Source organism: Pelodiscus sinensis, chromosome 14, assembly GCF_052426305.1.
Source record: "Pelodiscus sinensis isolate ZL-2025 chromosome 14, ASM5242630v1, whole genome shotgun sequence".
Lineage (NCBI taxonomy): Eukaryota > Metazoa > Chordata > Testudines > Trionychidae > Pelodiscus > Pelodiscus sinensis.
The window spans coordinates 37,073,624-37,099,605 of NC_143065.1; the positions used below are offsets into that span (position 1 = coordinate 37,073,624).

Here is a 25,982-nt window from a genome sequence, read left to right on the forward strand (position 1 = left end):
TCTAATCAGGCCATTGGGTACTTTTAAATTCCTCCAAGGTGGGCAAGAGGCACTGGCAAGCCACCATCTTGCATTCCTGGGATGTGGTGTGTCGTATCAGGGGGTGGAATGTGGCCAGACAGCCTGCCTCCATATCATCCATCTTATTTGCCTCTCTGAAGCACAGGGCAGAGAAGGAGCAATAATATCAGCATAGTCTATGCTGGCTCATCTGATCCTGAGAAGCTGAAACACAGATATGTGGATAGAGAGTAGCTAAGTCAATAAGCTGGCCTCGAGGCTGCGGCTGGCATCTATGTTGATTCGAACACACACAGTCCCAGGAAGAGGAATTTCCCACTGAGAAAACAATGTCCTGTACTTCAAAATTTAATCATCTCAAATCTCTCTTACAAGTGTAAATTAAGTTCACAACTCCCTTGTAAGAACTGGTCTCACAGCAGACAGACCAGCATCAATTGGCAATTAAGATAAGAAAGAGAAATACGTGACCCCATGATTATAAAAGATGGGCCCAGCACACACTCACTTGGAGTGTCATTCTACCCTCTACCTGCTAGTCGGGTTAGGTGTTTGACCTCCCGAGGTTCTATGGGGACGCCCACCTCGTATTTTCGTCTTTCCTAGGAATTGAGGGACCGGCCCTGGCCTGACATGCTGGAGTCGAGAGGCACAGAAGGGGGTAAAAATGGTACCTGGATGTGGTCCTCTGTCTTAAGTGTACACATAGAAAGAGTAAGCTGTTACTTGGTACCATTATTTCTATTTTTCTATCTTTATCTTCTTTGTAACCATTTTTAAGACCTATATTTTGCTAATAGTTAAGAAATAGAGCAATAGCCATTGTAACCATATGATTTATAAGCTTCCTCAATAAACCTGTAACTGTTTAAGCTTTAACCTGACTCCTTCAGTTGCTGTAACAGAACCAAGCACAATTTAAAAGAACTTCAGCCGGTCTAAAGGGACAGTTATAGGAAGAGCTTGGGCGTTTGGATCTGTGTCACTCCCAGGTGACAGGACCCACTGGGGCATCTTTCAGTCTTTCCTCAAGGCTGCCCGCTGCGAAGGAATTATGAAATTCTAGCAGCTGAAATCTAAGATGTAATAAGCTCTTCCTATATAACGGGGCGTCTGTTGGCCTGCTGGCCACCCTCTGCGATGGGACCCCGGTCCTAGCAGTAAAGACACGGACGTTAAACCTTTTCTCGGAAACATACACACACACACTGCCCTGACCGTCGGCTGACACTGATTTGTGGACAAAGTTGGCAACAGAATTTATTGCAGGGGTAGGTGTAAGTGTGTCTGAGGTGCGATGTGTGACTGCTAGAAAGAAATTGCTTCACATTAGGGGGTTGTCTGTAGTCGAACATTAGTCTCCTAAGGCCTGTAAAAGTGAGGGATCATTTTCCAGGATAAGTTGTAGATTGTCACTGATGCGCTGGAAGGCTACGTCTACGTCAAGTAGGAATAAGAAATCCTCTGGAAAAGGGCTTAATTTCCGGAGAATCACGTCTAGACTGGCGCTTTTCTCCGGCTTATCCCCAAGCCGGAAAAAAGCGGCAGCCATGTAAATGCAAATGCCGCGGGGGATATTTAAATCCCCCGCGGAATTTGCAATTCCGAAGTCTACATTAGCATCCCTTTTCCGGAAAGGGGTGCCAATGTAGACACAGCGGAAGGGTTTAAGCTGGGAGCTATGTATATTTTTGTTAGTATAGAACAGGGGTCAGCAACCTTTTCTTTTACCAAAGAGCCAAACTACATCAAAATTCAGAACAAGTGGTAAATGAAGAGCCTCATAAGAATGCCCATTTGCATGACTGAAAATATACAACTTAATATTATTGATAATTGACCTGTTGATTAATAATAGCATGTGGGGGTGCAGGTGACCGAACTGGAGGTTCGGGTGTATAATGGACTCAGGGCACAGGGTTGGGGGGAGGAAAGGGATGAAGGTAAGGAGGATAAGACAGCACTTGGAGGTAGGGCAGTGGTGTGGGTCTTCCAGTGATGTAAGGCATCAGCCTCTGGAGCCTCTGGTTGAGGTTTTGAGGATCCCTCCCCCCACTATGTGGGAATATGCTACCAGCTTGCCCATGGCTGGAGCTGGCAGGGGCAGGGCAGGCAGCTTGTTTTGGGACTGTGCTCAGTCACCATGCGGCCCGCCATGGCTGCATGCTGAAGCCAGAGCTAGGCCACAGTGCAGCCTCAGAGCAAGCAGCCCACCCTGGGAGAAGCCAGGCAGCCACTGCCATCTTCCGCCGAGTTGGGGCTGGCACCAGCATAAGGTAAGGAGGTGGGTCACCAGCTTCCCCAGGACTGGAGCTGGCAAGCCAGGGGTGGGGCCGGTAGCTTGATCTTGGGCTGTGCACTGGCAACCAAGCAGCCACCACCAGCTTTCCCAGGGCTAGAGCTGGCACTAGCTGAAGGAAGGGAGGATAAGGCAGCTTGCCCCGTGGCTGATGAATAAAGTTGCCACAGGGACTACTTGTTATTTTACAGGCAAAACACAGACAGGTGTCAGCCCAAGCTGATGGTGCCCATTTGAGGGGCCCTGCTGCCCGTGGCTGGAGGCGGTCAAGTGCATCGTGACTGCATCTTGCAGCCCTCCCACGCCCGTCCCTGATGCTCTGGGGTTTGCCCAGCTCTAGCTGGACAGCTGGTCCTCAGGGGCATTCCCAGGGCCACGTGACACACGCCCCAGCGAGGGGCTGACCGCAGCCTTTCCCTGCACGCCCCGCCCCTCTCTTAGCCCCGCCCGCTTGTGACTTCCCCTCCCAGCCTGTTTATCCACAGCTTGGCACATGGTCGATGTGCCTTCTCATTGGCCGCCCTGCCGCCGGTCCTCCAATCAAAGCTTTGTTCACGCGGCCACGCGGCCAGCCTATTGGCCCGACGTGTGTGATCACGCAGGGTGACGCACTCGAGGCGTGTGTCGGCGCAAAGCCCCCTGACTGAGCAGGGAGGCGGCCAATCCTGGGCCACGGAGACGGAATGTGACCAATGAGACGCCGCGGCGGGTGGGACTTTCCCCCAGCTGGGTGTCCAGCCGAGTCAGACTGGCTTAAAGCGACCGTCGGCGGGGGCCGCTGGTTTCCCCGGCAGCCGGGGGGCGATGGCGGCGGAGGCGGCCGGGCCCGGCCTGGTCCCCGCGGCCGGGGGGAAGGTGAAGGCGCTGGCCTTGGTGCTGGAGGAGGAGACCCGGCGGGGCGGGTACTCGAGCGGGGACACGGTGTCGGGCCAGGTGCTGGTGGAGCTGGCGGGGCCGCTGCTGCTCCGCGCGCTGCGGCTGGAGGCCTCGGGCCGGGCCTGGGCTGCCTGGAGCAAGGCGGCCGGCCGGGCCTCCAGTGGCCGGGCCTGCGGGGCCGCGATGCGGGGGCCCCGGCGGGAGGCCGAGGTGCGGTGCATGGACATCCAGCAGAGTCTCCTGCGGCAGCGCCCGGAAGGTGAGGGGGGGGCGAAAGAGGAGAGGCGTTGGGGAAGGTGAGGTGGTGGGGGGGAGGGGCGAGGCGGGGGTTGGATTTGCAAGGGAGGGGGGAGGGGCGAGGCGGGGGTTGGATTTGCAAGGGAGGGGGGAGGGGCGAGGCGGGGGTTGGATTTGCAAGGGAGGGGGAAGGTGAGGTGGGGGGAGGGGCAAGGCGGGGGTGGATTTGCAAGGGAGGGGGGCAGGTGAGGTGGGGGGAGGGGCGAGGCGGGGGTGGATTTGCAAGGGAGGGGGAAGGTGAGGTGGTGGGGGGGGAGGGGCGAGGCGGGGGGTGGATTTGCAAGGGAGGGGGAAGGTGAGGTGGTGGGGGGAGGGGGGAAGGTGAGGTGGTGGGGGGGGGGGCGAGGGGGTGGTGGGGGGGGAGGGGCGAGGTGGGGGTGGATTTTCAAGGGAGGGGGAAGGTGAGGTGGTGGGGGGAGGGGCGAGGCGGGGGTTGGATTTGCAAGGGAGGAGGGAAGGTGAGGTGGTGGGGGAGGGGCGAGGCGGGGGTTGGATTTGCAAGGGAGGAGGGAAGGTGAGGTGGTGGGGGGAGGGGCGAGGCGAGGGTTAGATTTGCAAGGGAGGGGGATGGTGAGGTGGTGGTGGGGGAGGGGCGGGGCTTGGATTGGGAAGGAAGTGGGGTGGATTCAGAAGGATGATGGAAGGCGAGGTGGTGGGGAAGGGGAGGGGGTTGGATTCTGAAGGAGGGAAAAGGGGGATTTAAAGGAATGGGAGGAGTTGTGAAGAGCTGCAGGAGGAGTCTCAAAGGTGACCAGCTGGGCCTCAATGGGTTCCCCATGGGGACTTGGTAACACAGGCGTCTCCCATTGTGGAGCTAATAGTTCCCTCTGGTGACTTGGCTAGTTCTCTGTTGATTTGTTTTTGTGTCCTATTCTCATGTGTCAAGCCTGTTGGGGAGCCACCTGTGATATGGGGAGATGATTCTTCTTAGCCATAGGGCTCTTAGGATTCAGTTCACACTACTTGGACTAGCGATGGGTTAGTTTCAGCCTCTCTTCCATAGCCGGCCTTTAATTTCTGGTGTATTTGAAACTCAGCAAGTGATTTCCCAAAAAAGGTGTGAAGTTTTCTTTGGTTGCTGAATCTGAGGAAATGAGAGATGAGGCTCCTGATCTGTCTTCCTGACATTGACTCACCATGGATTCTTACGAAATCATTTTGCATTTCTAATGTACTTGTTTTTCAAGATGCTCAGAAGTATCTAGTAAAATTGAGTAGCTGCATTTGTTTTGATAAGTGCAGATGCCTTCATTAGCTTTTTAAATTAACTTTTAACAGTCTAGAGGAGTAGAATTGCACCATGTCTGTAACCTTCCAGAAAATTGCCATATGACCGTCTCTTGGTCTGTAGAAGTTGGGGAGGGTGGAAGTGTTTGAAGTACTGTTTGTATTAACTATTCCAACATAAATTGCTTTTTGGGTATGCTTGGAGCACTACACCCAAAATATACTATGAAGTCTTCCTCATTTAGCGTGAACTTACTCTATTTAAGATTCAGGTAGACTCAAAAAAGGAATGGGGAAAAAGAGAAACACTTGAAATTAGGGATGTTAAATATTGGTAATTAATAGTTGATTAACCTCATGAATTCTTATTGGTTAGTCAACTATTCTGTAGTGTCCGGGGCAGGGCACGCAGCCAGTATGCGCCAGCCTCGCTCCTAAAGAGCCACCTGTCACTCCGCACTGCTGCTTCTCTATCAGAAGGTGCCAGGCGGGAGCTGGTCCATGAGGGGAGCCAGTTTAAAAACCAGCTCCCCTTGCAGACTGGCTGCCTGTCACCCTGTGCTGCTACCTCTGATAAAGAGGTATCAGCAGCCCCTGTCTAGGGAGGAGTTTGAGCTCCTGGACCTGGTGAGAGCCAGAACTGAGCCAGCCAAGCTGCCTGCCTACCCAATTCTTAATACACTTTAAATGCAGAGAGACAGCAGGAGTAGGTCCTGGACCCATTTCAAAGCTGGACTGCTGTCCAGTCTGCTAAAAAATTTACTGAGAAGCAGGGGAGGGAAATGCGGGTAGTCTTATAGCATGGGTGACCAACCTGTGGCTCCAGAGCCACATGCAGCTCTTCAGAAGTTAATATGCAGCTCCTTACATAGGTTCCAAATCCAGGACTGGAGCTACAGGTACTAACTTTCCACTGGGCCAGGGGGTGCTCACTGTTCAACCACCAGCTCTGCCCTAGGTGCTGTCCCCCTCCACCCTTTTCCCCCTAGGATCCTTCCACTTCCTACCCTCTCCACTGACCCTGTCACAGTCATGCTTCCTCCCTTCAGTGTCTCCCACGGAGAGAGAGCTGATCATAGTGGGCTGGAGGAAAAGGAGAAGGAGGCACTGACCAGTGGGGCTGTCAGTAGGCGTGATGTGCTGAGAGTGATAGTGGGGAGAAGATATGGGCTGATGATGTAACTGTTGCTCTTTGGCAATGTGCACTGGTAAATTCTGGCTCCTCAGGTGTGAATTGGCCACCCCGTCTATAGGATTAACCTATAAGCTTTTGCTTATCAGTTAATCGAATACACTATTACATCCCTACTGGAAATGCTGCACAATAATCATATATGACTGTACTGATACACCCATATAAGCCTATACCTAGGTATGGCTTGCTGACTTTTTTCATGGCTAAGTATTAGTGTTAACAGTCTTATTGTATTAGTATTAAGGATGTTAAAATGCGGTTAATTGACTAGTCAATGGAATTTCTGTTGACTAGTCAATAGGTACTTCCATGTTCCTCCTTTGAAATGTACAAGAGCCCCTGCTGAGTCTATTGTACATTTTAAAGGAAAAATCCGGACCTGCATGTACAGCCCGGGGCCAACGGGAAGTCCTGCTGACTCTGGGCTGCACGCGGAGTGCCTGCTTTGAAATGCACAAGCGTCCCCAGCTGGGGCTCTTGTCCATTTCAAAGTCACGGAGCCCGAGGTCAGTGGCAGACTCTGTCGTCAGCTGACCCTGGGCTCCATGCTATGCTGTATGCCACTAGGAGCCCAGGGTCAACTGGGGGGCGGCCAGCTTGAGGTTTCAAAGTGGCTGCAGTGCTATGAAATAGAGGCAGCAAAGGGGGGGGGGCGGGATATCGATTAGTCGGCTAGTCAAAAGACTATATAATAAGCAGGGCTTGACCAACCCCAGCAAGAGCTACTCACCAGCCCCGGACTGTGCATGCGCCTGACCGGCACTGCACATGCGCGAAGCCCCAGTGAATGGGGCGCACAGAGCAACCGGCTGAAATCTACTCGTCATGGACGAGTGGATTCAGTGGCTTGTCATGCCCTGCCAATAAGCAAATGCTTATCGGATAGTCGACTAGTCTTTAACATCCGTAACTGGGACAAGGAATAAGGAGCTAAAGCATAGAACATATAAAGTAGTATAACAAATAGTTAATATCACAGATAAATTAATATTTTCTCACCTAAAGTGATGCCTGAATTCTGCTTCCAAAGTGGTGGGGCAATAACTATTAACTCAAATTACAGTACTTTTGAATTACCTCTGGGATCTTTGCTCAGGTACGTTTGCTGTATCGACATTGACACATGCTTATGCTTAGCAGCTTTGCCAACATTTCCAGTGCTTGCTGGTCTTTTAGAAGGCATATTTAAGGGGTAGATTAGAATACCAGCACAGAACACTGAGAGCAAGTTCTGCCAGCTATGAACAAATTATCCATCTGCAGGAAATTTGGCCTCATCCACGATAAGCTGACATCTGGCTGACTGAAATCATGTCTCCCCCCCACTCCTTTGCCAGACGAGAGTGTGCCAGAGTAGAGAGGTTCAACTTGTATTTCTTTGATTATGTAGTCATTCAATTACATTTTCAGTTCAAATGCTACATGATTTAAACTTAGGCACTTCAGAGTGCCTTGTTGAGTAAATAGTCTTTCAAATCTCAATAAAGAGGCTCTCAGAGCAACTGGCCTCCTGATACTATCTTAGGGAAATGTGGTTGTATGCTGTTTTTCAGGAATTCATGTCAAAACATACTGGAAAGTTTATTTTCCTTGTTTATATATTGAAAAATTATTAAAATTAGCTATATTTGTTGCATTGCCTTTATTTGAAAGAGACCATGCTGGATGCTTGAAAATTTGAAATATAAGGAATTTCAAATTTGTCCGGTAGGCTCTTTATTTAATGACACAAGATCAAAGTTCTTGTATATTTAATGGTACTGTGTGTTAGCATTTTTTAACAGGAGTTGGTGTACACTTATTGAAGTGATAATATATGAGTAGTTTAAAAATAATGTTTTTCCAAAACTACTCTGGATCAATTTGAAAGAATGGTTGAGTTGGAATGAAAGACAAGTACAGGCAGTGTCCGACTTACGCCCCGTTCGTAAGCCCCGTTCGTAAGCTGCTCCGGTGCCCCTGGTCTGCTGGAGACCGTCTCCAGCAGACCAGGGGCACCGGGCGGGTTCCCGCGCTTCTGAGGCTTTGCCAGAGCAAAGCCTCAGAAGCGCGGAGAACCACCGCTGCTGCCGCTTCAGTCTGGGTGCCTGTGGTCTGCTAGGCACCGTCCCCAGCAGACCACAGGCACCCAGACTGAAGCGGCAGCAGCGGCGGTTCCCCGCGCCTCTGAGGCTTTGCTCTGGCAAAGCCTCAGAGGCGCGGGACTCCCCCGCGGTTGCGGCTTCAGTCCGGGTGCCTGTGGTCTGCTGGGGGGGGGGGGGGGGGGGCACAGCTAGTGTGCTTCCCCCCCCCCCCCCCCCAGCAGACCAGGCTTTTGTTTTGGACTCTGGGGCAGAGCAGCTGGGGCGCTGCCGATTGGTCCTGCAGCGCCGCTCTGGGCACTACTGGACCAACCCAGCAGCACCCCAGCTGCTCTGCCCCAGGTCCTGATTCAGCCGCTGCTGGTCAGTTTCAGCAGCGGCTGAATCAGGACGCCTGGGGCAGAGCAGCTGGGGTGCTGCTGGGTTGGTCCAGTAGCACCGAGGAGCGGCGCTACTGGAGCAACCCAGCAGCACCCCAGCTGCTTTGCCCCAGGCGTCCCCAAGTCAGCTGCTGCTGAAACTGACCAGCGCTGACTACAGGAAGCCCCAGGCAGAGTTGCTCTGCCCCGGGCTTCCTGGAATCAGCTGCTGATCAGTTTCAGCAGCAGCTGACTTGGGGACGCCTGGGGTTCTTAAGTTGATTCTGTATGTAAGTCAGAACTGGCGGTCAGTTTCAGCAGTGTCTGAATCTGGATGCCAGTTCCGACTTACATACAGATTCAACTTAAGAACAAACCTACAGTCCCTATCTTGTACGTAACCCGGGGACTGCCTGTATTGAAACAAAGTAGAAACCTTTTCTGAAAATGGAGGAGAGGAAAATTAGATTGACACTTCTCCCCAACAAACATGAGACTGCTATGACTCAACTATTGCAGCACTGTGCTAGTGCATGAGAATCAAAACTGGCATGTCTGTTTTCATTGTTTGAACAGTAAATATAAGGGGAAATTAGAATTTTTAAATACTTTTTCTTATTATAAATACATTTATGATAGTAGTATAAGAAATCTGATTGTAAAGTTCCATATAAAATACACAAATCAAAGGGATTTCTTTTAATAAAAGATGGTTAAATTGCTAGTTATAAAAGTGGATTAAACCCCTTTTCCCAAAAAAGAAACAAAACTTTAAATTTTGCCCATAAGCAATTGTATATTTGAATGTGACTAGAGTTTAGTAAACTTTAAGTTTTATATATTTTCTTAGTTTCATTAGTTCAGTAGTGAACTTGGTGAATATATGAGCTCTGAGCTGAAAGTCCATTGAAGTCAGTGTGAGTCCCTTTTTCATCTGAACTAAACTATATACGCTGTTTTATTGTTAATTGTCTCACTTTGTTTGCCCCAGTTTGTGGAGTAAATAAAATATAACCTCATTCTTCTACAGGTGAGGATGGCTTATTCCTGTTAAAAGCTGGAAAACATGAATTCCCATTCAGCTTTCAACTTCCACAGGAGTAAGTAAAATAATATAACATTTTGACAGTTTGCAATAACTAGGGTAACTGGAGCAACTTTTAATTTCTTAGTTTTGATCTCACTTTATAAAATTCATAAATCAACTTTTATGTTTTATTGGACCAGCCATCACATAGGCTTGTCTTGTGTATTAGGATTTCCCCAAGGGCATAAATAGAAATCTTCTCCTAAATATTGGCATGCCTGGGGAGAGTAGAGACTCCAGTAGAAATATAACTCTTCCATGATTGACTCAGCCATTATAACATTGCTCTGGTATATGAGAATCGGAGCAGAGAATCAGAGCCAACTTTCTACTTCCACAAAACTGAACACCCTTGCCCTGCATTTCTGAAACCTAGCCTCCACTTGCTCCCTCACTCCCTTGGTCAGTTGCTCTTCTTCCCCCTCACTCACTTATTTTCACTGGGCTGACGCAGTGGGTTGGGATGCGACAGGGGATAAGAGTTCCAATAGATGGAGCAGGCTAGGGGGTGGAGCCAAGGATGAAAGATTTGGGGTACAGGAAGGTGCTCTGGGCTGAGACTAAGGACGTCAGAGAGAGAGAGGAATCAGGCCAAGAAGAATGTCAAAGGTGCAGGCTCCAGGTGGCACTTAGCTCAAGCAACTCCTGGAAGCATCAGCATGTTCCTGACTGCAGGTGCCACCTTCACCGCTTGCATTGGCCACAGTTCCAAGCCAATGGGAGCAGCAATGGCAAATACTTGGTGCACTCTGGCTACTGCTAGGTGTAGTAGCCAGAAGGTGCAGGGGCAGCTTCTGATAACTGTGTACCATAGAGGATAGCAGGGAGCTGCCAGCTATGTCACACTGCCAACGGGACAGTGACTGGCCTAGTCAGCAGTGGTGACCAGAGGTACCAGTATCATTTTTAAACAGTTGAAACAAAATCAAAGTAAAACAGCTTATATGCTGTAAAACAGGTGAGTTTGTTTTCGTTGTCAAAATAGTGTTCAATGTAAATATAAGGATTAAGGTGGTAAATGTGTTTAAGTACAGTTTGAACCTCTCTAGTCTGTCACTCTGTGGTCCCACAATGTCTGTGGTCCTGCATGATTTAGTTAGCCAGTGTCCACTTATGGGTGTGGCTAAGTTTCCTGCAGTCCCATAAAGCTTGTTTACAGCCACCAGTCCTGTCTCTTGAGTGTTCTGTGCTGTTTAGCTCTAATTTACCCCTAAATGTCTTCTAAGAGCCCAGTAACCAGTAGAAGTGTTGGTAATGCTGCTAGACAATTTTGACCTCCTGTGATTTGGCAAATTGTCTAGTTTGGTACCAGTTAGGTCTCCAAGGTGCTGAACTAGAGAGGTTCAACTTGTGTGTATGGATACAGATAAGCTTTATGTATGGAAATGATCTTGACTGTATTTGTTTCAGACCGTTAGTGACCTCTTTTAGTGGAAAGTATGGCAGTATTCAGTACTGCGTGAAAGCAATTCTGGAAAGGCCTGTAGTACCAGATCAGAGTGTAAAGAGAGAACTTCAAGTTATCAGCCATGTTGATGTCAACTCACCAGGTTTATTGGTAAGAGGAATTTTTATTTTTTTAACATTAAGCTTGTGTTCAAGTAGTATTCACACCCAACTATAACCAGTTCAGTGGTTCTGCAGTCTGTCGTTTGCTTATTTCTGAAAGCATATAAGTTCCCTTTTAAGCTTTCTCTATAAATAGATGATCTTAGGTTGTGTGAATTGCAAACAGGGACTTTTTTAATACCACTGATTACATCCCTGCTGGCAGGGTTGCTTTACCAAAAAGTTATGCAGGCTTGAAATGCATTAATAAGGGATGATGATAATGATAATAATAATATTAATAATAATAATACAGAAGCCTGAAGTAGTTACTTTTACCGGAGCTACTACATTCACACGGCTGCAATGTCCTAAACTCTTCAATAATAGTAGGTTGAGGAACAGTAATTACAGAAGAGCATTAATCATGCTGAGACTGTCATTTAAGCTCTGTCCATTATGCTATGTATCTTTCCATTTTGCATGTCATTTTCTAACATTAAGTGCATGCATGCAGCTGCTTCAGAGATCTTTTCAGTTATTTCTTATAACAGATTTGGCCACATTAAAGCATTGAACTTCTAATACTCACTAGAAATACTGTAGAGTAATAAGAAAGATCAGCCTGTAAGTAACAACAAAATAGGCAAGATGGAAGCTAATGAGCTATATTCTTTTATCTAAACCCCTATTATCAAAATAATATAAAATTATACCTTGCATTTTCATGATCGCAACTGGGATCTAATGATTATTCATTTAAATATGAATGAAGGATATCTGCTTCATAGAAGAACCTAGGATAATGTTAATGTTCCATCATAATACCGATGAGGCGAAGATGTGGTTTTTTGGAGGTTGGATGATTTACTTTTTTTTGTAATATGGTATATGCTTTTTGTTTCATTTTTCTTGCTTTTTAAATTTAGAACTTGTATAAATCTGTTGGCAATGACATCTGTAAGGAGCAGAAAGAGTTCTTGCATTATACAATGCATTATTTAGTTAGAATGGATAATATTGAATATGTAATTGAAAGGCACTTTTATTGTGTTACTATTTCTGGACAATGTTAACGATTCTTTCTTAAAGCTTGTTCAGTAAGAATCTAAAGTTACATCGGTTAAATTCATTCAGCAAAATTTGCTTTTCTAATATGGGGATTATGCCTCTTTTATTGTGCGTATGTATTTGTATAAAGACGTCTAGATATGTTTTTTCCAAAAAGTTGTGTTTTGTGTGGTGTTGGCTTTACTTTGTAAATACCAGGAAAGCAGTCTTGACTTGCTGGAAGACCTACTTGATATCTTGGACTATGTTTATGGAGGGATACTTCCCGTTTCTTTTACGAAGTTTGGCTTTATCCAAATTGTAATCATCCATTGATATTAAATACATAGTTGCAAACAATCTAAAACTAAAATTTCAAACAGTCCAACTAAAAACTGTCTTGTTTGATTAACTTTTCATTCTTGACTTGTGATGTTGAAGTTGCAACCTAGATTACTAATATTTAAAAAAAAAAAAAAAAACTTTTTCAGTAAAACCACATTTGGCTCATTACCCATGCATCTTTTTTTTAAAAAAAGCACAAGCCATTTTTTCTAGTGCAGTTTCTTCTAAGCAATAGCCTAAAATGAAGAATCAGAATTGAGCATCAAGTATCTTTTCAATGAAATGTATAGTGACGGTACAAAAAAATCTGTTTATGTTGATAGTGATTGTTTGAGTTAGACTTGATAGTATTCGTATTCTGCAACTTAGATTAAGGAAGACTGGAATTTGCATATTTAGGACCAGTTTCTGCAGCTCATTGCACACAAGTGAAAGTCAAGGACACTCTGCTTTTGTTCAGTTAGTTACAAGATCAGGGTTCCCATACTCTTGAGTCACGTACCACCTTCTTAAAAATGTGTTGTGAAGTGACTGGATGGGACCTCAAGCTCATGTGCCACAGGCTGGGAACCCCTGACATACAATTGTTTTTTATATTCTATTCATAGTTGCAAATACTTTCTTGTACATGGGGGACAGCCTGCCATGATGCCCCAAAATTGAGAGAGCAATACGTTGAGGCTTACGTCTACACTGTAGACTTCTTGCAGAACAAGCCTTTTGTGCAAGAGTTTTTGGGCAAAAACTTCTTGCACAAGAGCATGTCCACATGTTCTTGCGCAAGAAAGCTCAATGGCCATCAGAACACCTGTGCTTTTTCCTGCAGAGTGTCTACACTTGCCTTTTTGTGCAAGAACTCTTACACAAAAAGGAGCTATGACTCGTAAAAGGAGGCTTATCTACCCTGGAAAAAGCCCTCTGTTCTGCCGTTTTACTGCCTATTTACTTGCACAAAAGCGTATTTGAGGTGTGGACACGCCACAGGTTTTTGCGCAAAAGCCTTGCAGTGTAGATGTGGCTTGAGTGTCATAGGTTTGTGGATAACTTTCACAGATTGCAGGATACTGGCTGCTGCAAATCTTTTTAGGACTGTATTAATGACCGTGAACTAGCTATCCTAACTACCTTGGATCCTAAATTTGAGTTTTGGTAATCTAGGCTTCAGTATGAATCACTTGTTCATCTGATTTGCATTTTTCAAGCTTCTTATACAGGCAGTCCCCGGGTTACGTACAAGATAGGGACTGTAGGTTTGTTCTTAAGTTGAATCTGTATGTAAGTCGGAACTGGCGTCCAGATTCAGCGGCTGCTGAAACTGACCGCCAGTTCCGACTTACATACAGAATCAACTTAAGAACCCCAAGCGTCCCCAAGTCAGCTGCTGCTGAAACTGATCAGCAGCTGATTCCAGGAAGCCCGGGGCAGAGCAACTCTGCCTCGGGCTTCCTGTAGTCCGCGCTGGTCAGTTTCAGCAGCAGCTGACTTTGGGACGCCTGGGGCAGAGCAGCTGGGGTGCTGCCGGGTTGGTCCAGTAGCACCCAGAGCGGCGCTGCGGGACCAACCAGCAGCGCCCCAGCTGCTCTGTCACAGGTGTCCGGAGAAAAGCCTAGTCTGCTGGGGGGGGGGGAGGGGCGGCGGCGTACTAGTTGCGCCCCGCCCACCCCAGCAGACCAGGAAGACGCGGGCAGTGGACCGAGACGCACCGCGGTCCCGCCGCCTGGGTCCTCCACGGCTTTGCTCCCAGTCTCCCTGGTCTGACTTCTAAAGTGGCTGCTCCTGCCGGCTGCCTCGGTTCACAGTGTGTAGAGAGAGGCATCATGTGGCCACCTCCTGGGTCTATGCTGGTCACATGGGCCATAGCAGCATGCGCTCTGCTCCCACCCCAGCCCGGCACCCCCCAGCGTGGTGCCCGGGAAGTGCCCCCTCCTGCTTCCCTTCACTACAACTGTGCCACGCTCCTCACTCCCCCGCCCCTGCCAGACATGACGGGGGAAAATTGTCCCCGCTGTGCTTCTGTCCCAGGGAAACAGGAAATACCGGACATTTCACATGTCCGGTATTTTCTTTTTGTTTTTTTTACCGGACAGAGCCCACAAATACCGGACTGTCCAGGTGAATGCTGGATACTTGGCGACCTTAAATGTACTCACCCACAGTTTACTATGATTGATGATAGATGAAATATAATTACTTTTTCTTCATCTGCCAAATAAATGCTTGTTCTAGGCTAATCTTTCATTTTTGTTTTACTTGTAGAAAAATGAAATATTAATGTAATACGATTTCCCTTCAGGGAAGATATTTCGTCTTGGTCCTTTAAAGGCCATGACTGTAAAAATTGGCTGTAACATGAATGCATTGAAATTTTTGCAGTTTAAATTCATAAGCATTGAAAGTGCATGTGAGGGTGGGAGGGGGGCACAACAGACTTTCTGGGCATGGTGACGAGGGGACAAGCTACACATTCCTGAAAGGGGTGGGGCTGGAGACCAGTGCTTCCCCCTCCCCAGAGTGTGTCCTTTTAAAAGACTGCTTCCTGCCGGAGCAGTGGTGGTGGCTGGGAACCCTGGGTTCTTTTGAATCCCTGGGCACCAAAGCAGCTGCCGCCTCCTTTCCCCAATTCAGCAGGCCTGCACAGATCACTTCAGTAACTTTTATGTTTAACAGTTTTTGTGTTGGATGCCATTTATGTGGTTTTTTACATGGGACTATCCACATCCTGGTTGAAGACCATGCCAAAACTTAATACTGTCTTCAGTAGTACAACCAGGATTTAATCTCACTTAGGTATTGAACTAGAGTTCAAAATTTTGTATCCATGAACTTGAATTTGACAATGCGGGTAGCTGTGACATTTTTGCTGTTTTGAAACTAAAAACTTATCTTTTTTTTTTTTTTTGGTAGATTCCTGTTTCACGAAGTCAGGAGAAGATGGTTGGCTGTTGGTTTTTCACTTCTGGTCCAGTCTCTCTGAGTGCCAAAATTGAGAGGAAGGGATATTGCAATGGTAACAATAGTTTTCTTCAGTTTTCAAACACACTTGTCAATATATCAAACTCTATTCATTTATGTCTTCAAACACAAAAGCAGTGCAAAATCAACACTTATTTGTAACAACGATTTAATGAATACTGGATGTTCTCAACTTACAGATGGGTTGTGTTCCAAAATTTGTGTTCCAAAATTTGTTTGTAAGTTGGTTATTTGGAACTCAGAATGCATTTTTCCCATAGAAACAGTGTTCTAAATAAGAAGTTCCCAGGCTAGCCCAGCCCACAAGAGCCTAATTAGTCCATAATACAGCTGAAATACTGTATATTTGCAATGAAAAATAATAGAATATTTAATCTTGAATGCTGGTCCTTGAGGAAAGGCAGGTTTTAATTAGAGGAGGATATGGAGATTCTGAAGGGGACTTCTGGTCACCCCCCAGCTGCCACCTGGGCTCTGCGCCAGCTCCTGTAGCCACACACAGACACCAGTGGTGAATGATGTAAGTGTGGGCTGGAGGACTTATAAGAAGCAGGAGGTGGCTGGAGAGAAGCGTGGCTACCTCTTCAGTGCACTGCTTTTGTCCAGCTGCTGGCTGTGCGACCACCCCCTGCTCCTCTGGAGTACTCTGGCCATCTGTGCCTTTTGCCTGCTCTCTTGAGGCTGCAGGTAAAACTTGCATGCACGTTTGTGTGTAATTTGGAGAGTGCCTGTACTTCTCATTTAGCAATTAGTGAAATCAGAACTCTGTAAATTTGGTTAAAATTAAGTCTGTTGGTAATGCAAACTGAAAACTTACATTCTTCAAAAGCTTGTCTGCATCTCACATACCAAGAGTGTAAAGGACAACCGAATAACATACAAAGGAATCCAATGCATCAGGGAAGGGCAGACAAATAAGCAGTGGCAAACTTTTAAAGTGCTTGTATACAAATGCTAGGAGTCTGACTAATAAGATGGGTGAACTAGAGTACCTCGTATTAAATGAGGAGATTGACATAATAGGCATCACCGAAACCTGGTGGAATGAGGAAAATCTGTGGGACACAATCATACCGGGATATAAAATATATAGAAAGGATAGAGCAGGCCGGTTGGGTGGCAGAGTGGCACTGTATGTGAAAGATAATGTAGAATCAAACGAAATAAAAATATTAAGTGAATCAACATGTTCAATAGAATCGCTAAGGATAGTAATTCCATGCTCCAATAATAAGAAATTAGCAGTAGGGATATATTACCAACCACCTGACCAGGACAGCGATACTGACATTGAAATGCTAAGGGAGATTAGAGAGGCTACCAAAATAAAGAACTCGGTAATAATGGGGGATTTTAATTACCCCCATATTGACTGGATACATGTCACCTCAGGAAGAGAAGCGGAGATAAAATTTCTCAATGGCTTAAATGACTGCTTTTTGGAGCAGCTGGTGCAGGAACCCACAAGAGGAGAGGCAATTCTTGATTCAGTCCTGAGTGGAGTGCAGGATCAGGTCCAGGATATAACCGTTACAGGACCGCTTGGGAATAGTGACCATAATATAATAACATTCAACATTCCTGTGGTGGGAAGAACACCTCAGCAATCCAGCACCCTGGCATTTAATTTCAAAAAGGGGAATTACACAAAAATGAAGAGGTTTGTTAAACAGAAATTAAAAGGCACAGTGACTAGAGCCAAATCCCTGAAAGCTGCATGGAAACTTTTTAAAGACACCATAATAGAGGCCCAACTTAAATGTATACCCCAAATTAAAAAGCATAGCAAGAGACCTAAAAAAGAGTCACCGTGGCTTAACCACCATGTAAAAGAAGCAGTGAGGGACAAAAAGGTATCTTTTAAGAAGTGGAAGTCCAATCCTAGTGAGATAAATAGAAAGGAACATAAACACTGTCAAATCAAGTGTAAAAATGTAATAAGAAAAGCAAAAAAAGATGGAGGAACAGCTAGCCAAAAACTCAAAGAAATAATAAAATGTTTTTTAAGTACATTAGAAGCAGGAAGCCTGCTAAAAAACCTGTGGGTCCCCGAGATGATTGAGCTATAAAAGGAGCAATCAAGGACGATAAAGACATTGCAGAGAAACTAAATGATTTGTTCGCTTCAGTCTTCACGGCTGAGGATGTTGGGGAGATTCCTGAATCTGCACCGTCCTTTGTGGGTGGTGAATCTGAGGAACTGTCCCGGATTGAAGTGTCATTAGAGGAGTTTTGGAACAAATAGAAAAACTTAATGTTAACAAATCTCCAGGACCGGATGGTATTCATCCAAGGTTCTAAAAGAACTAAAATGGGAAATTGCTGAGCTATTATCTGTGGTTTGTAACCTATCCTTTAAATCAGCTTCCATACCTAATGATTGGAAGGTAGCCAACGTGACACCAATATTTAAAAAGGGCTGTAGAGGCGATCCTGGCAATTACAGACTAGTAAGTCTAACTTCAGTACTGGGCAAATTAGTTGAAACAATAGTAAAGAATAAAATTGTGAAGCATGTAGAAGAACATAATTTGTTGGGCAAAAGTCAACATGGTTTCTGTAAAGGGAAATCCTGTCTTACTAACCTGTTAGAGTTCTTTGAAGGGGTTAACAAACATGCGGACAAGGGGGATCTAGTAGATACAGTATACTTAGATTTTCAGAAAGCCTTTCACAAGGTCCCTCACCAAAGGCTCTTGTGTAAATTACATGGCCATGGGATAAGAGGGAAGGTCCATTCTTGGATTGAGAACTGGTTAAAAGACAGGAAACAAAGGGTAGGAATAAATGATAAATGTTCAGAGTGGGGAGGGGTAACTAGTGGTGTACCCCAAGGGTCAGTCCTGGGACCAATCCTTTTCAACTTATTCATAAATGATCTGGAGAAAGGGGTAAGCAATGAGGTAGTAAAGTTTGCAGATGATACCGAACTGTTTAGGATAGTCAAGACAGAAGCAGACTGTGAGGGACTCCAAGAAGATCTCACCAAACTGAGTGATTGGGCAACAAAATGGCAAATGAAATTTAATGTGGGTAAGTAATGCACATCGGGGAAAAATAACCCCAACTATACGTACAGTATGATGGGGGCTAATTTGGCTACGACAAATCAGGAAAGAGATCTTGGCGTTATCCTGGACAGTTCTCTGAAAACTTCCACACAGTGTGCGGAAAGGCAAATAGGATGCTAGGAATTATTAGGAAAGGGATAGAAAATAAGACACAGAATATCTTACTGCCCCTGTATAAAACTATGGTATTCCAACATCTGGAATACTGTGTACAGATGTCGTCTCCTCACCTCAAAAAAGATATTTTGGCCTTGGAAAGGGTTCAGAAAAGGGCAACTAAAATGATTAGGGTTTTGGAACGGGTACCATATGAGGAGAGGTTAAAGTGACTGGGACTTTTCAGTTTAGAAAAGAGGAGACTGAGGGGGGATATGATAGAGGTTTATAAAATCATGAGTGGTGTGGAGAGGGCCGATAAAGAAACATTATTTATTAGTTCCCTAAATAGAAGAACTAGAGGACACCAAATGAAATTAATCGGGAGTAGGTTAAAACTAATAAAAGAACATTCTTCTTCACACAGCATGTAGTCAACCTGTGGAACTTCTTGCCAGAGGAGGCTGTGAAGGCTAGGACTATAATAGAGTTTAAAGAGAAGTTAGATAATTTCATGGAGGTTAGGTCCATAAAAGGCTATTAGCCAGGGGATAGAAGTGGTGTCCTTGGCCTCTGTCAGAGGCTGGAGAGGAATGGCAGGAGACAAATCACTTGATCATTGTCTTCGGCCCACCCTCTCTGGGGCACCTGGTGCTGGCCACTGTCGGTAGACAGAATACTGGGCTAGATGGACCTTTAGTCTGAACCAGTACGGCAGTTCTTATGTTCTAACATTGTTAGGCAGACATACTATTTTATTGGGGAGATATATTTGTCTTTTTTTCTGAATAATTATATAGTAACAATAATAAATATTATCTATCTTTAGAATTTTCTATATTGTCTGTTAGTTTGTGTATCTAAGGGTACGTCTACACTTGCTCCCTAGTTCGGACTAGGACAAAAAATGAGAAGTAACGTTAGTTCAAACCAAGGGGTTTGATTCGAACTGTGTCCAGGAGCGCACTTCCTGGTTCAAATCAGCTGTTGAGTGGAATAACACTTGGGCGAGATTATGCTATTGAAGCACAGGATATTTAAATCCCTACTTCATTAGCAATTTCGGTCAGCTACATTTGCATCCGTAGTCTGAACTAGGGAGCAAGTGTAGATGTACCCTCTGCACTTATCACAAGCATTCTTGAATTGCAAGTATTTAGTTTTACAACAGGTCTAGCTTATAAAACATTGATACATTTTCAAACAATAAAATCTAATATGTTAACTCTGTCTGGATCCACGTTCATAAAGGTAGACTACATTTATGGAAGGAACAAAACTAATATTACATATTGCATATAACTTTAAAGTGTGGCGATAGCCTCAAATAATAAATGCTAGAAAACTGCATGTTTTGTTTACAAAGTCTTTTCCATTTTTAGGGGAAGCCATACCGATCTATGCAGAAATTGAGAATTGTTCCTCTCGTTTGATTGTTCCGAAAGCTGCCATTTTCCAAACACAGACTTATTTGGCCAATGGGAAGACAAAGACATTTCGTCAGATGGTTGCCAATGTACGAGGAAACCCTATTGCTTCTGGGAGCACAGATACCTGGAATGGGAAAACTCTAAAAATTCCACCTGTAGCCCCTTCTATTCTTGACTGTTGTATCATCCGAGTAGAGTATTCTTTAGCTGTAAGTACAGGTTTTCGTCACCCGTACATGTAATTCTTCAAAAATAAGCATATCCTTTGAACTTCATTAATTATGATGCAGTTGTATGAATGTTTCACAAGTAATACTGGAACGTGGAAAACACAATACAGATGTAGCAAACTACACACATCAGTAACTTCCCATAGCCAATAGCAAGACACAATCTCTTTATTGGAAAGAGGGCAATATCGGGTTGGGTAAAGATTATTATAGTGATTGGTTGCAGTTAGTATTGGAGACCAGAGAGGAAGAAGTTTCAGTGAACAAGATGCAAGCTGAACAGGATATGGAAGAGCGAAAGAGTTTTCTCTTTTGGGACACCTCCCTAATATATTATGGAGGAGGAAACCGTAAGAATTGGGGAGAGAGGAATTAAAGCTGCCCAGATTATTGAAACTGAATGACAGGAATTATTGTGATGGGGGGAAATGGAGAGAATTTAAGGGGGGAATAAGTAATTCGGCTTCAGACACGTAGGCTGTGTCTACACTGGCCATTTATTCCGGAAAAGCAGCCATTTTTCCGGAATAACTTGCCAGCTGTCTACACTGGCCCCTTGAATTTCCAGAAACGCACTGACTAACTACTGTAAAGTCATCAGTGCTTTTCTGGAAAAACTATGCTGCTCCCATTCGGGCAAAAGTTCTTCTCCGGAAAACTGTTCCGGAAAAGGGCCAGTGTAGACAGCACAGATTTCTTTTCCGCAAAAAAGCCCTGATCGCGAAAATGACGATCGGGGCTTTTTTGCGGAAAAGCGCGTCTACATTGGCACGGACACTCTTCCGGAAAAAGCGCTTTTTCCGGAAAAGCATCCTGCCAATGTAGACGCGCTTTTTCCGGAAATACTTATAACGGAAAACTGTTCAGTTTAAGCATTTCCAGAAAAGGGTGCCAGTGTAGACGTAGCCATAAGGTATTAGAGGGGAAATGTCACACTAGCTAGATGGAGATGAGTCAGAAGTGAAAAGGTAAATATAAAAGTTATCTGCATCAAGATACTTGTCAAAAAGTCTTACAAAAAAAGAGGAAAGGGTCATCCAGAGACTCTTAAAACTATTCTTTCTGTACTTAATCTAGTACAAGGTATATTTATCTGGAATCTCTCAGTTAATGGTTTCTAAATGACTTGCATAAAGGAAGTCTGCTTCTGAACTCTAGTTCCATTTTCTTCATGCCTTGTCGTGTTTGGGGGCGTTTTGTCTCTCAGGTGTATATCCATATTCCTGGTGCTAACAAGTTAATGATTGAATTACCACTGGTGATTGGCACAATTCCATATGCTGGGTTTTCAAGCAGGAATTCCAGCGCCGGCCAGTTGAGCATGGACATGAGTTGGTTGACATGGACCATGCCAGAACAGCCTGAAGGTATGTTTTGTCATCTAAATTCATGTTATCTATAATGGAGGCAGGGAGTGATGTGACAGTTTTAAAGCTTCCGTTCTTGTAATATGCCTTTTGAATAACTTCACTTTTATTAATACCATAAAAATGGCTTACCCTATGAATTTACTCTTCACCAGATGTAATGTCATTAAAATGAAATACCTAGTATTTGAAATTTTTCACAGTTTTACTGGATTATAAACTTCTTAATGTTTTCAGGAATTGTTATTCATATGCAATCTAGAAACAAGTGAATTATTCAGTGAATTTATCATTTGACAGTGACATCTTTTTCTTTTTAAGCCCCACCAAATTATGCTGATGTTGTATCACAAGAAGAGTTCTCTAGACATATTACTATTTACTCGCAACCAACTGACTGTGAGGAACAATTATGCAGTCACATGTTTGCCTATATACAGGAGTTTCGGTTTCAGCCTCCACCTCTATATTCAGAGGTAAATAAAACATGCTGCTATTAGATTTGTATATCAGTTTCATATCAAATTACATACACAATTTTAAACATTACATGAATACAAGCATTATAGGAAGTAATCATTTTGATTTTTTTGTCTGCAGATTGATCCACATCCTACTCATATAGAAGAAACACAGTCTGTTTCATTCATAGTCTAAACAGTATTTGAAATATCTGTACTCTGATGGAATGGAATCGCTTATGCTTCAGCTGTTAGTAAAGCTAAAAAGAAACTGCTTTATCATTAAAAGCTTAAGTTCAGGAACAAAGTGCAATTGGAGTTGAAAGTTTGAGTGTTTGGCTTGAAGAGAATCACTTTTGGATTAGTCTATACAGGAAATGTGGGTGTCAAATTATGAGACTGAGTAGGAACAGTCAAGATTTGGGTGGGTGGGGAATATTTGAAATATTCATAAAGAAGAAATATTATATAAAATACAAGCAAGAGGATGTAGCAAAGAAAACCAAAAATGTATGAAAGGACTGCTTGGAAGAATCTGGATTAAAGTATATTTGAGAGGCAGGATAGACTTTCCAAAAGATTCTCTTGTTACAGGGACTTCATTTTGCAATGTCTGTAATCAAGGAGAGGATTGTTAATTAAAATTTAGAGTTCCAACTCGTAACTCCAGCTTAAAAAAACAAACATTTTCTGAGGACATATTCTTCGAACGTCAATCAAGTGGTACTATTTCATCATTCATGCTGAATTTAAAGTTATGGATGGCAAAATATAGCTACTCATGCAATATTATGAAAGAATGTCTTTATTGTCTGAAAGACAAACTACGTAAGGTGGATTTTGATAATCGCTTATGCACTATGTTTTTGTTTTTGTTTTTTTCTTTTAAGGGATGTCGAGGAAATTATTCTAGCCTCTTGTGCCCCTATACCAGTTCTTTTTTCGTATGTCTTAAGCTTGTGGATAGTACAATAATGGGAGGCAGGGCAAGGAATAGAAAATGTCTTCTTGCCAATAGCAGCTATGTTTATCCAAAGTGGATAATATTTATTTATTCAAAAGCCTTTTAAACCTACCTCTGTCTTGGATATCTATTTAGGGTCAGGCTGAGACCAAAAACATCACATTAATCTTCAAAGTTCTAAAAGGGACCCTAAATTTCTGTAGTTAACAAATAAGAGGCAAGGGATTTGGGAGGAATATAAATTTAATTTAGTCTTAGTTCACATCTGAAGGCAAAGCAGAAAGTGAGTAATGTATTTTGACAACAAGGGAACAGCATTCTTCTGTAAAAGCACATACTTTGTCATTAGATCCTGTTTTTGTTCAGAGACCTAATCTGTCATCTAAGGCTGCACTGTTCATTGTTATCTATGTGCTAGTATTTTTGTTGTCTGTAGTTTTGCTTTGGTGCAATATTTTACTGTTTTCTTCCTCAGGTTACCTAGAACTGTGAGGGGTTTTTTTTTGTTGTTGCTGCTAAGGATGAAGGTGCTGCCCTTGCTGCCTTCATGTAGAGTAGGATGTTTCCTACTAAACTTTAGTTTGTATAGGTAATCTAACAAATGATCACACTGTTAGCAGTTAAAAGGGCATTCTCAATGTGCCAATGTCCAGCTTACAGTAAAGTGTAGGTTATAGGGTTCTTTGAAATGCTAGAACTACTTTATATGTCTGACAAAAGGGTTTTGAGTTAGAAATTCTAGTACTTTATATGGTAGAACACTGTATTCTGTTGATTAAGTCAGTGTCATTGCAACCTCTGTCAAAACCTGCAGTTTTAAAAAGTGTAATACTTTTTTTTTAATATAAACTCATTATTTTCATCCACTTAACAGGGATTTTTCTGCCTGCATATATATTTTCACTCTGTCTTCATGTTTTAGTATGACTTTCTTCTTTAATGAATTAATTTCTAGCTCTTCAGTTAATTGACCCACCATTATGTGTAATAGATGTGGTACTGATGCAGAGAGATGTTATTTTAAAACTGCAGGTTTTTTCATTTGCAAGTTTAAGTATTGTCTTCTCTAGTAAATGCAGCCTTAACCAAAGTTTGAGTCCATCTTTTATATGATACTTTGGGTTGTCTTAGTCTCAACTTCAGTGTAGGTCTCGTGCCTTTTGATGGCACGCCCATTTAGTCAATGCAGTATTTTAATTTATAGCACCTTGAAAGGGAACACACACACACACACACACACACACACACACACACATTGTTTTAACTAAAATATCATTAATCAGTCCCAAGTAAGCTGATAGTCATGTTATTGCTGTTTAACTTTCATGTCCGTCATTCAGAATAATAGCCTAACAAAACTGAAGTGCTTATTATGACGACTATAAAATCTAATGGTTGATATGTTACCTGAGTAGACTGTTGGTACAAACATGATCATGCAAGCAAGAGCACATGTCACTGAATGGTAAAGTTCATCTCTACTTTTAAAAAAAAAAATAAAAAATCCTTGTGTTGCATTTTGTTGTTTGGAGATAAACTGTGGCCTTAAATTGTTTGCAGCAAAAAAGTTTTTTAAGCACACAAGGACCTTAAAGGAAAGGATGAGAATTTGGCCTTCAAATTTTACTCTTGTACCTGGTAGAGAGAAGGTAGACTCTGGGCCTTAGTTGTGTACTTTGCACAATAACAAATTCAACGTACAGATGGTTTGTTTTTGATAACTGTGAAACAGGTTTAAAAAAACCTTGCTATTCAAAACTTTACAGCGATATGATTGTATTTTGTACTTATAAGCCCTATGGGTTTTTGTTAATAAAAATGTATAACTTGTTTTGCAGTGCTTTATTTATAGAAATTAAAACTGACATTTCAGAGCTAAGTAACTTAAAAGCTGCTTGTAATATCTCTTGTAGAACGGACTTGTCTATGCCAACATACACAGGCAAAAGATCTGAATTTTAAGTATGAAAGCTTAAGTTTACTTAATCTTAAATGTAATGGTGTATGACTGGAGAATTTTTGTCACTGTTTTCTATCCTGCAAAACTACCCCTATATTGTCATTGATAATTGAAACTGCTACTTTAACTTACAAGATTAAGTCTGATACATCATTAAGAGTAAGAGACTGCAAGTAGAACTCTGTTTGCGATTGAATTTTTCTTGGTCACATGCCAGCATATTTTGAAATACAAGCGATGTAGTACTATCCTTTTGGATTGCTTTGACGTTTTACCACACCGTGCCTTCATGTAATGCCTCTGGTACTAAGTAATGCAATGGGACTAAATAATACAACAGAGCTGCACTGAATTATAAAAGCAGTCTGACTCCTTAGAGTAAGTTGTAGGGGATAGGCCCTTCGCAAGAGGGGAAAAAGGGTTTGGAGAGGAGCTGCCATATTGGCTTCCTACGCCATAAGAGTTGTTTCCTGTGAACCTTAGTAGTTTCATGATACAAATCCCTGCTATGCCAACCTCCTCGGATAGCTTAAATCCCAGCTGTCCAAGTCACGTCATAATCTTGACCTGTTGTGAAGCTCCTAAAATTGCAGGCAGATCACCTGAATAGCTCAAACAACCATTGTGTGGTTGCAGCTAGTGGAAATCTTGCTTAAAAAAAATAAATGCAGTACTTGTGCAGCCATATTATTGTAGCACAGATGGAGCTTTCTGTGGGATACTGAACATTGCAACAAGTGGGAAAGATTAAGTCACTGAAAATACTTGCATTCTGATTTCACTGTCCTATATCTAATATATAAAGGAGAATAGTTGTAAGTTTGTGTGCTAATAACTTGGACACTATACAAGCTACCGCACCCAAACTTTGCATGGGATAACCTTTCCTCCAGGAGAAGGTTTTAAGGTACTTTTGCACACAATCAGGCCCAAGCTTAAGCTGCAGTGGCTGTCCCACCCACCCTAGCTCCCATGTCCAGCACTGTCTAGGACTCACCCCCTCTCCACCCCTCCCCCGCTGGCACATAATGCCCTGACCCCCCCC

At 43.7% G+C, this 25,982-nt stretch overlaps 1 protein-coding gene across 1 annotated transcript; it reads left to right on the plus strand.

The window, feature by feature from the left end:
* Nucleotides 1–3,058: 3,058 nt before the first annotated feature.
* On the plus strand, nucleotides 3,059–24,808 carry ARRDC4 (arrestin domain containing 4). Its single transcript, XM_075896991.2, has 8 exons — nucleotides 3,059–3,455; nucleotides 9,386–9,455; nucleotides 10,853–11,000; nucleotides 15,290–15,392; nucleotides 19,908–20,164; nucleotides 21,393–21,552; nucleotides 21,874–22,028; nucleotides 22,153–24,808. Exons 1-8 carry the CDS (start codon nucleotides 3,125–3,127, stop codon nucleotides 22,207–22,209), a joined length of 1,281 nt encoding a protein of 426 aa, XP_075753106.2. The 5' UTR covers nucleotides 3,059–3,124; the 3' UTR covers nucleotides 22,210–24,808.
* The last annotated feature ends 1,174 nt before the right edge of the window (nucleotides 24,809–25,982 follow it).